The sequence below is a fragment of the Corythoichthys intestinalis genome, chromosome 3, assembly GCF_030265065.1.
Source record: "Corythoichthys intestinalis isolate RoL2023-P3 chromosome 3, ASM3026506v1, whole genome shotgun sequence".
NCBI lineage: Eukaryota > Metazoa > Chordata > Actinopteri > Syngnathiformes > Syngnathidae > Corythoichthys > Corythoichthys intestinalis.
The window spans coordinates 29,043,901-29,056,024 of NC_080397.1; the positions used below are offsets into that span (position 1 = coordinate 29,043,901).

The window sequence follows — 12,124 nt, forward strand, 5'->3', positions numbered from 1 at the left end:
ATGTTGGCCTTTTGGGCTACAAGACCACTTGATAGTGCTGTCACAACTCGATCGTGACGCTCTACTGGATCGCAACGGATTGCTATTGCGCATGCGCGAACCGCTGATAAAACAGTAAATATAAAGCATTGGCCAAAGGTTTGGACACACTTTCTCATTTGTGCGTTTTTTTTGTTTTTTTTAATTTTCATGACTATTTACTAGAGATTGACCGATTTGAGTTTTTCTGGACCGATACCGATTATCAGTAGTTAGAGGGGGGCCGATAACCGATTTTTGGAGCCGATAATTATTTGCAGTAAAAGGGTAAAAATTGCCGTCAACAAAATTGAATAATGCAAACACTGAACTTAATTGAAATGCCTAAAGATTGTTTATTGAATCACACAAATAAAAAATAATAGCTCCAGAAGTGCCTGAATTTCCTAGACCCAGAAACATCTCCTATAGAGTTTATTAAAAGGTTAAATAAATAACCCCCCCCAACCCCCCCGGTTATGCCCCTTCATTATGTGAATAATTTTTAAACAAGAATAACATAGAAAAATGCTTGTCTTATTAAATGCTTCATTGAGTGACTCCACTCAAATCTGCTCAAGCTGCTCACTTACACAAAGGCTAGGTTCATACTACAGGTCTTAGTGCACAAATCTGATTTTTTGTCATATCCGTTTTTTTGGCGTGCCCATTCAGACTGCTTTTGTCCATTGAGACCGTTCAAGTATTACGCATGCGCACTAATTTGCAATCCGAGGTGCGCTCAGCAAAGAGACCCACATGCATAGAAGCATCAAAACAAATTACACATCCTAGCTGTATGTCATTCTAGAGTGATCATATTTTGATTTCCAAAAAGAGGACACAAATAACAGACATTAATAATCCCAGTTTAGTCTTATATTCAAAGTTTATATGGACTGATAGAACGCATACACGCACACACGAGCCTTGATGTGTGTGCGTGAAATGACGTGGGTGCGTCAGTTTGTCCCGACTCAGCAATAATGAAATATTGCTCATTCGGCGCACAGAATGAAAATCGAAAATTGTAAGGCTTATTCTTTTCTTCATTTTATTTTATTTTTTATGACTGTGGTCAAGCCCGCTTCGTGCTTAAAAGCAGAGTTCAAGCTAGGCACTAATGTCTACATGGCTGCCGTCTTCCGTGCCCCTCGCTCTTTGCTGACCTAATTGCTGCATGAATTCCAATTTGGAAGTCTTGACAGTTCAGACCGCCAGTCACGTTCTGAAAAATGTGGCCCAGATTGGAAAAACACGAAAAAATCGGATTCGTGCATTAAGACCTGTAGTATGAAGCTAGCCAAAATGAGTAGCCACAGCACACTAGTGTTTAACAAGCTAAACGATGATTGACATATTCACCGTCTTTGAAGGTAACGCTTCCAAGCTTCTCTGGCAAGATCAAAGCTTCAACGCCTTTCAATCATCATAACTTTAACAGGCAAAACTATCAGGGCACTGCTGAGCAAGAAAAGCAGCAGGAGGGATAGTGAGGCTGTACAAACATTAAGAGTTTTTTAAAATTAAAAACCCGATCCTTTTCACCCGATTTCGATCCTTGGAAAAATTGTGTGATCCCTAGTCCCTATCCCTAGTTTTAAATTGACTTTTTTATATCGGCCGGCAGGATTAAAAAAAAGGCAGTTTCCGATATACGTCAATTTTCCAAATATAGGCCCGTCTATCTCTACTATTTACATTGTAAATTCTCATTGAAGGTAATAAATTATGAATGAACACGGGTAGAATTATGTACTACAAAAAATGGGAAATAACTAAAACCATGTATAATATTCAAGTGTCTTAAAAGTCGCCACCCTTTGCTCTGATTACTTTTTTGAACACTCTTGCCATTCTCTTGATGAGCTTCAAGAGGGAGTCACCTAAAATGTTTTTTGACTTCACAGGTATGCCTTTTCAGGGTTGATTGCTTTATCAATAGGGTTAGGACCTTCATTGGTGTTGCTTTGAATGAGGTGTGTCCAAACTTTTGGCCTGTATGTATATTTTTTTCTTTTTTTGCGATAATGGTCTTTGAAGGGTTTACTTGGGATGAGGGGAGAAGAAGACTGTATAAACTGCACTGTATAAATTCTTGAAAGACTTGTTTATGTATAAATCGTAAGCGTGATGACATGGGCGCTTCATATTCTCGTACGCTAGATGGCGGTATGCACCTGAAAGTTGCTTGCATTCCGCCATTAATCAAAAGAAGAAGCTATTTTATGTGCTGCAATGTCCCTAAGGTGATTTATATGTTGAATTTAAACATATAAAACATTATTATTCAACCCACATGCCAGACCATTCGATGAATAATAATAATTATTATATAATTTATATGTCCGAATCTCTCTTGTTTAAAAGCATAAAGCCAACAGAGGTAATGACGTGGCGCAGTTACGTGAACAGCCGATCACAATTGGGTAGCCGTACTGCGCATACACGATAAAAATCTTTTTGTGATTGCAATATAAGCGGAGTTTAAGGGGGGGGGGACCAGGGGGCCAGCCCCCCCCCCCCCCCCGGTGGCCAAAAAGTGTCATTGCATGTAATTTACTATCCTATATATGATTTTAAAATTAAAACATTTCCGGTAAAATATTGTCTGTAAATGTTGTAAAGCAATAAAACAAACAACAAAAAGAAATGAACTAAAAAAATATATAGACAATAAGTCGAATGTTTTTTCGAACAGATCATGTCACTGTTGTAATGATATGAGTAAATCGTATCTGCATGTTCGATTAGTAATGCCTGCTCGTCAGTCATCACAGCATACAGAAGTCTTAGATAATGCAGCAAGCTCGAAACAGCTGATTAAAAGCCCGCCAGTGAACAGTTAATGCTGATGCCTCTCTTCTGTTCTGTAACTAAAGATCTGTCCGTAAAAAACATCAACTCTTTCAGTAAGTTGTCTTATTCAAGAAAACCACAAATACAAAGTAACACAACTAGCACCTTAGACAGTCATTGGCTTTGCTTAGCCAAAACCACCTGAGGAACGAAGAGGCAAGATGGATATACATAATTTTTTCAAACCTAAGCTTTCAAAAGCGGCAACAACTACTGAGCAAGAACCAAGGATTGAAAATGTGGACCATGAAAAGCCAGAGAGCACCGCCAAAATGGTGAGCGGAGTTTCAATTTGCCCCACTAACGACGCTAATTGTACAACAGAGCCATCACCGGTGTTCTGCCAAATTTTGCACCCTTATAATATTTTGCTGCCAAAGCTGTTGTGGCGGTGAATAAGCCCTCTTATACATTCAGTTGGACTATCAATGCTATCCGCAGGTGCTAAATAAACAAGTAACATCGTAAACATACATGTTCAACACGGATATAGCGTAAATTAATGCTTAACTACACGGCGAAGACGTAAACAGTGACACAGCGGCGTGCGGTTGTTGTGTGCAGCTAACATGGCAGGATGTCTCTGAGGAGAACTTTTCTACATGTCCGTCCATGATCAAACGTAATTAAATATTGCTTTATTTAAAGACAGTTTGTAGTGTTTACTTTGTAACCGCTGCTTTTTCGGCCATTTTTAACACTAGGTTGCAATTTCTAATGGGGTTCAAATTTTGACAGAACATCTGCAGGCGTACCATATTCAATGAATGACGTCCTAAGCAGCCTGATTTAGAATTCCCCTGAAAAATGATGGGGAAAAAAATGTTTATCTTCTATTTACTATTATAACTAGTTTTGAAAGTTAATTTTATGGCTGACAATGCGTTTCGGGGTCATCAACATGTTGTGCCCCCCCTACCCCAAAAGTCAAACTTTTGCACAACTGTATGCACTATTTCCATGCGCATACAGCCACCTAATGTACAAAATGTGCAGCACCCATTCCTCCATCTTTACGATCTATAAATCAACTTAATGTCTTTCAAGAATTTCAAAAGTGCTTTCCCTACGTACGTAACTGTTATCCTCTCCCCTCACCCCAAGTAAATCCTTCGGCGACTATTCAAGCTGTTAAAATTTAAAAGAAAAACTTTATTCAAACGTTACAGATTTTGTCATAACATACGAGGTTTTTCAGATGTCTATAGTTTAGCTCGCCTTTTTAGGTAGTCTTTGATAAGATATATGTAAGAAACAGTGTTTTGGTAAAAATGGGCGAAGGCTTCAGAGTCCTACATTTGCATATGTGAGTATAGTTTGTTTGAGTTTGTGTTCTACACATGTACATTAAAACGTTTTTAACATTTGAGGGCATTGTGTTTACTTATATTCTATCTATGGCATAATCATTGGATGGTTACCAAAAAAATCACCTAAAAAATAAAAGAAAAATGTATTTTTCGCTTAATCTAACACATACATATCTACATCTGCCATCATTGCTCGAGAGAAAATGGCGTTGTTTCGCGCATGCGAAGTAGCAATCAGGTAGTCCGTCACGATCGGGTAGCGATAAGCACCGTTGAGCAAATTAAACACCCTGAAGCTTTGAACCAACTTCCCTTGGGAGAGAGACAACCTCTGCTGCCTCCTGCTGTCAACACTGTTGTTGTACAACATATTTCTACCTTGCCTTATGCCTCCAAACCATCATGCCTCCAAACCAACATCCAATGCAGCGCTGAGTATATAAGTAACTTTCAGAACTCATGTTCTGTGTCATTTATTCCTTACGTTACTGTTACAGTTCATTCATTTAATTGCTAGTTATGCTATTTAGTTTGTTATGATAGGATGACTTTACTTTCGTTTTAAAGCCTGGAGTTTGAATGACCTGAGTTGCTGCTATTACTTGCCTTTGTTAGAGAACAAGAAAAAGCCTAATCATCTTCTAACATCATATAAGTGTCTGGTCTGCTCTGTGCCACAAAACAGTCAGTGAATAATTGTGGTAAAGCTGCTGAGATAGGCCAGCCATTTGACAAAAATATTTCAGAGCTATATTACCCAATTCATGTAGCAGTGCATCTAGTCTGTGTATCACAAATCAATTTATCTGTTCTCGATGCATGTCCTGACGATTTGAATCGTGATATATCATGGAATTATATTTTGTCCCGAATCTACAATGGATCATCAGTTTTTTGTAGGTTTGATTTACCAAATAGAGTGGTACGAAAGTGGAGATACGAATGCTTCGGTACAGGCAAAACTCATTTGCCGAAAATTTTTTCGAAGCTTTTTTCATTTTAAAATGATTTACTATAAAAAAATATAAAAAGATAATTGATAATTCCCGTTCACAACAATGCGATAATGTAATAATGTTTGACTATAAATTTAAACAAAAAAATATATAATGCCACAATGTGCTACAAAATACTCATGTATATGAAAGAATAGAAGGACATAACTTTTTCAAGGCACAAATAAAGATGAAATAGCGAGCAATGACTGCCAAAGTTAGTTAAGCTTGGAATGAATTTGGCGATTTGAATGTAAAACGCGATTCATTTTATGAAAAAAATCATGATACAAAAGCCACTCCGGAACGAATTCATTTAGTATCTCGAGGTACCACTTTACGTACCTAGTTTTTCAACAGAGTGAGCATACCTGATTTTCAGTCATATTCTCCCAAGGTTCAGGCAGAGTGTTGAATGGGAGGATGTCCCTAATTAGATGGAAGAACTCAGAACTGGACATGACACCTAAAAATTCAAAAGGAAATTGTTTTAATAGACAAATGAAAAGGCAGATGGACATAACACCACGAATTCTCAACTTTTACCTGTTGGAGCCTCATTGCAAAGACAGTGGTACAGGGAATCTAGCTGAAGGGCCGTCAGCATTGAGGTGGTTACTCTCTCCGACACAGCTGGGCTAAAGTGAGCCGGTGAACTCGCTACCAAGTCTCCATTGAAATAGAAATCAATACTTTCCTATAAAATCACAAAGAACATATTAATTAAAAAGCGAGAGAACAGTATCACTAAACTTGACTGTCTGTGAAGATTCTGTGTCTAGATACAGTATCAAGGAACCCCATTAACCCTTCCTCCATTGTGCACTTACGTTCCGGACCATTCTCGCAAAGAGTAAAATTTGCAATACAGAAATACCATATTTATTACCATATATTCAAACTAACATGCAACAGTAATAATACATTACAAAATCAACCTAGAGTCCATGCTTAGGCAAAGTTTTCATTCTTCTTTTTCAGTCAAATTTACAGCATCAGTTAATTCCACGGCTGCCATCTATTGGTCGCCAGTGGAAACACACCCAAAATTAAATGAAAGCTTTAAGCGTGAATAACTTCGTACATTGTTTTTCTCGTGAAACGTCGCATAAGTGATTCACTCGTTTTAGTGTTTACTGATCAAATTAAAGTTTATACCACATAATGATAGTCAAAATGCAAAACATCAGCAAGATTTTCTTTGTGGATTTCACCTGGTTAAATAGCATTCTTAAACATTTTTTTAAGAGTTCTCTCAAAAAAAGTCAAATAGATAAATACATTATTACAATCAATTAAAAGATATGTTGTAATGGTTTGCAATCCAGCCACAGCATAATAGAACTTTATTTAACAGCTGTCCTGGATTTTTGAAATATTTGTAACTGTGCACTTTTACCACTCAGAACAAACTGCATCTATGTATTTTTTTGTTGCAAAGTCTAAATCAACGACATGTTTTTTTAATTCCGTTTTCAGATTTTCGATTAAAATACTTTTGTACATGGTACAGTGGTTTGAAAAAGTATCTGAACCTTTTGGAATTTCTCACATTTTTGCATAAAATCACCATCAAATGTGATCTGATCTTTGTCAAAATCACACAGATGAAAAAAACAGTGCTTTAACTAAAACCACCCAAACATTTATAGGTTTTTTTATATTTTAATAAGGCTAGCATGCAAACAATGACAGAAGAAATAAGTAAGTGAACTCTCTGCCTAAGGAGACTTAAAGAGCAATTGAAACCAATTTTTAACAAACAATTTAAGTCAGGTGTGTGCCCAATTACTGATGAGTGGTTATAAGCTGCCCTGCCCACTATAACACACACGTGGTAAGAATTGTCTTGATGAGAAGCATTGTCTGATGTACATTGGCTCGGTCAAAAGAGCTGTCTGATTGTTGATTTGTATAAAGCTGGGAAAGGATACAAAACCATCTCTTAAAGTCTGGATGTTCATCAATCGACAGTCAAAGAAGTTGTCTACAAAGGGAGAGAGCTTGGCATTATTGTTTCTCTCCCAAGGAGTGGCCGTCCACCGAAGATGACGCCAAGAGTTCAGCGCAGAATACTTAGAGAGGTAAAAAAGAACCCTATAGTGTCTGCCAAAGACTTACAGATATCACTGGCACAAGCAAACATCTGCGTGCACACATCAAATATATGTAAAAATGTGTGGTGTTCATGGGAGGACTCCACGGAGGAAGCCACTGCTGTCTAAAAAAAAACATTGGTGCTAATTTAATGTCTGCAAAAAGTCACTTGGACAGTCCACAAATGTTTTGGCAAAATATTTTGTGAACTGATAAAACCAAAGTTGAATTGTTTGGGAGTAACACACAACGTCATGTGCGGAGGAAAAATGAAACAGCTCACCAACATCAACACCTCATCCCCACAGTGAAGCATGGTGGCGGGAGCATCATGATTTGGGGCTGTTTTGCTACCTCAGGGCCAGGACAACTTGCAATCATTAATGGAAGAATGAATTCAAAAGTTTATCAGGATGTTTTGCAGGAAAAGTAAATCAACTTCAGAATGGTTTCAGAAGAACAAAATACACATTCTAGAGTGGCCAAATCAAAGTCCAGACTTGAAACCCAACTTCTGTCACTGTTTACATACTGTATTCATTAAAATATGAAAACCTATAAATGTTTGGGTGGTTTTAGTTAAACCAGACACTGCTTTTTCATCTGTGGGATTTGGACAAAGATCAGATCACATTTGATGGGGATTTTATGCAGAAATGTGAGAAATTCCAAAAGGTTCAGATACTTTTTCATACCGCGGTATGCAAAAGAAACCCTTACAAAGAATTAGAAGGGAAAAAAAACACAAGATTGTTGCTTACCAACACCAACTCATTCTGAAGTTTAGTAGCCGTCTCTATGAAGTGGCGCACTACGTCTGTAAGTTGGTCAATACTAAAAGAAAAATACTAATGGCTCATTCTCAACAGGTTACATTTTGATAAACATAATAAGTTACATACACTTTAAGTGGTTAAGGCGAAAAAGAGACTGACCTCTTCATCTGTGCAACATAGTGTGCTTCTAAGCTGTCTCGCATGTCACTAAAAATCTGTTCAGCTCTGCTGTGCAGGGAGTTGATCAACACAAGACCGTGGCCATTCACCAACCGAATACGTATATGTGATGCCTTCTCTGAAAAACACATAAAAACAGTCCCAAGGTAGCATGGGGTGGCAATTGAATTTGAAGTTTGAAGCAGTCAATTTGACATTGAATACTGTGAAACTTCAATATTTGACTGCAGTGAACGCAGCACGAGTGGAAGTCAGATTAGCTGTGGCCCACCTTGTCACTCCTACCTAGAGTGTACACTGCAAAAATACGCCTCCTTAAAACTGGTTAAATTCCCTTGTTTTCATTGTAAATCTACTAGAATTAAGTGAGATTATCTGCCAGTGCTTCAAACAAATTATACTCACTTATATTTCTTGAAATGAGAAAAACAGCTATCTGAAAATAAAATTAAAATAAGATTAATAGATTTATGTTAAGCAATAAATTATTGTATTCAATCTTAAAAAAAGGTTGTTTGTCAGAAATATTCTTAATTCAAGATTAAATACATGAGTTACATTATGTGAAAGCAATTTTTTCTTGATGTAGTTGAAAAATTAACAACTTTTAGATGTATGGGCTTAATTAAAACAAATAGTAATATTTACATATGTACCGGTAAGTGGAATAATCTGACGTAATAATCGGTTAACTAGTCTTTAACACCAATAACAAGATTGTGAAAATTATTTGACTAGATTCAACAAAAAAAATCTGATTAAGACATTATAAATTTGCAATGTAATCCAAGAGTGTCACACTCAGTTTGGTTTGTGGGACACATACAGAGCTATTTATTTTTTCAATGGCAGGCAACGAGTTTATTTTGCGTCACTTCCTTATAGTTTAAGGGTACTTACGGGTCACTTCCTGTAAATTTGGGACGATCGGTAACTTTTTTGTTAACTCATTAGCTGCCATTGACGACACCATTTTGACTATGGGAGGGGGGCGAATGAACGAATATGACTACTGAAACTAAACTGAGCAGAGTGCAGTTGTGCACGCACTTGATCACACAAATCACAAATTTCTGGTTTTACGGCGCCGGTGTCAAAATAAAAGCATATGATTCTGTATGTACACTCTACAGTATGGATGAGCTACAGGGTGCCTGTCATGCAGAATAACCCACAGGCCGGATTAGAAGTTTGACACCCCTGGTCTAAGAGACTCAAGTGATGCAAGTCATTTTTTGAAAAAAGTAAGAGTGCTAGTTGTTACGAAAGAAGAAAACATAGAACAACTTATGTAAAAACGTTTTTGGAACCATTTAAAGATGTTTTTTTTCAATGAGCTATTCAGGTTGTGTAAAATAGCGGTTGTTTAACCCAGGGGTTCCCAACCTATTCCACTAAGGCACACTGTGGGTGCAGGATTTCATTCTTACCAAACAAGATGACAACACTTTTTCCCCAATCTGGTGTTTTACAAGTGCAATCAGTTGATTGCAGTCAGGTGTGGCTTGTTTTAGCAGAAGCCTCATTGGTTCTACTGTCTCTGCTGGATCGGCTGGAACAAAAACCAGGACCCACAGTGTGCCTTGAGGACTGGGTTGAAAACCCCTGGTTTAACCTGTCAGTAGTGCATCCTGTGAGCAGGGCTTTCGTCTTTAGGGGTCATAAAGACTTATATGACCGAAAAAAGAAATCCAAATGCACAAAGTTTAGATAATTTGTGAAATGTTTTGTTGAGGAATTCAGCTGTTATTATAAGTACACCTCTGCATTACATTGTGTCCTTTTTTTATGGAAAAAAACATAGATCAATTTAGAATAAAGTATAACTACTGGACTGTCTCAGAAAATTAGAATACACAATATTCTAATTTTTTGAGACAGTCCTGTGTATATATACAGGACTGTCTCAGGAAATTAGAATACACAATATTCTAATTTCCTGACTGTCTCAGGAAATTAGAATATTGTGTATTCTAATTTCCTGACTGTCTCAGGAAATTAGAATATTGTGTATTCTAATTTCCTGAGACAGTCCTGTATATATACACAGGACTGTCTCAAAAAATTAGAATATTGTGTATTCTAATTTTCTGAGACAGTCCAGTATAACATAAACATTGTTTTGATTTTAACAGAATAGACTTAAAGCGCATAAATTTGCCTGAATAAAAAAAGTCACATCCAAATTGTAAAAATACACTCAATGTACATTTTTTCACCATTTGATACTGAAAAATAAAATTCAATCAAATCAATCAATAACAATAATTTAATGAACAACATTAACTTACGAAGACAATTTGACCCCCCCCCCCCCCCCCAAAAAAAATAGAACAAAAACGACAGTGTCATTGGACAGAGGGAGTTTTTATTTTTACTGCAGGTAGTATCAGCTCCTTTGGTATAGTGTGAGGTTGTTTTGCAGTGAGCATTCTAACAGTGCTTGCTGGTCTACTAATGTAACACTGAGAAAGAGGGACGATTATTGGCAATATTCGGCACATTTTCGCTGAAAAACAGTCAATATCAAGATCAATGTGATCGGGGTCTCATGTCTTTAAGTGACGTCTTAATTGATTTGGCTTCCTGCTGTCTACTGCAAAGATTTTTAGACACAGTAAACAGACTGGTCTTTCCTAGTCAAAGCCAAAAGCCAAACACTACATATGCTTCTCCAGTGCTCTTTGCCGTGTGCTCTTGTTCAGTTAAAAAATACAGCGCAAACTCGAAAAATTAGAGCGTGTGTGTCTTTACAAACCATTGAAATGATGGCAAACGCTATATATATATATATTTTTTTTGTGTCTATACGACTTCTAGTGTAAAGAATCCATGTTATTGTTATTGTTGCACCCAGAAAGTTGATGTGAAAGCTTCTGACAGCTTCCATGTAGCACTTAATTGTCAAGGTTATTGGTTTTCTATTCCACTTTTATTTGAACAGTATCTTGTGGGTGTCAGTGAGGATCCTTATAATAATAATTAAAAAAGAAAAAAAAATTGTACTGAACTAAGTTTCTCTATATCAGTTTGTAAATGTTAGTTATGCCTTTTTGTAGTGCCTATATATGATTTCTGATCAAACTCTTACTTAGTATGTATACACATCAGCCATATGTGGACAATAGGGATGTACCCATTAATCAAGGTGGATCAATATATCGATTTGTTAAGCACAATTGAATCTAAGTCGATCAAAATGCAAAATGATTGTAATTTCAATATGCCGTAAGATATATAAAAAAATGTTATGTCTATATATGTATTTTTTATTTCTTTAGGTAAATTGGAACGAATTGTGTTAAATGTCTTCATAATATTTTATTAAATTGATCGAAAGCCCTCGAATCGAATCTTAGAATATCGTATTATTGTCCAAAGAATTGATAATGTATTATACTGGGGTTGTTCGGATCACGTTTTTTTGCTCCCGATCCGATCCCGATCGTTTTAGTTTGAGTATCTGCCGATCCCGATATTTCCCGATCCGAATGCTTTTTTTTGCTCCCGATTCAATTCCAATCATTCCCGATAATTTTTCCCAATCATACAGTACATAAGTACTGTTTTTGTTTATTATGACAATAAATCCTCAAGATGGCATTTACATTATTAACATTCTTTCTGTGAGAGGGATCCACGGATAAAAAGACTTGTAATTCTTAAAGGATAAATGTGACTTTGTATATTGTGACTAAATATTGCCATGTAGTGTATTTGTTGAGCTTTCAGTAAATGATACTGTAGCCATTCTGCCCAAATGCATGATGGGAAGTGCAACCATGACTGTGCGTAGTGGTACCATTTTATATATCTTCTCTGCAATGGGAAAGAACATAGGGTGTTAAGAAAAAGGTCAATTACTACCTTCGTCCCAACATTGCTTCCC

General features: G+C 36.8%; 1 protein-coding gene across 4 annotated transcripts in view; it reads right to left on the reverse strand.

Moving 5' to 3' along the window:
* The window catches only part of spef2 (sperm flagellar 2), a 60,701-nt gene that overhangs the window by 12,787 nt on the left and 35,790 nt on the right, over positions 1 to 12,124 (reverse strand). For all 4 annotated transcript variants that reach the window (XM_057831569.1, XM_057831570.1, XM_057831568.1 and 1 more), the window contains 4 exons: positions 8,215 to 8,353; positions 8,041 to 8,113; positions 5,729 to 5,879; positions 5,554 to 5,648 (listed from right to left, as the gene is read on the reverse strand). In XM_057831569.1, coding sequence (XP_057687552.1) covers positions 5,554 to 5,648; positions 5,729 to 5,879; positions 8,041 to 8,113; positions 8,215 to 8,353 — 458 coding nt within the window. The remainder of the gene's footprint in view (positions 1 to 5,553; positions 5,649 to 5,728; positions 5,880 to 8,040; positions 8,114 to 8,214; positions 8,354 to 12,124) is intronic.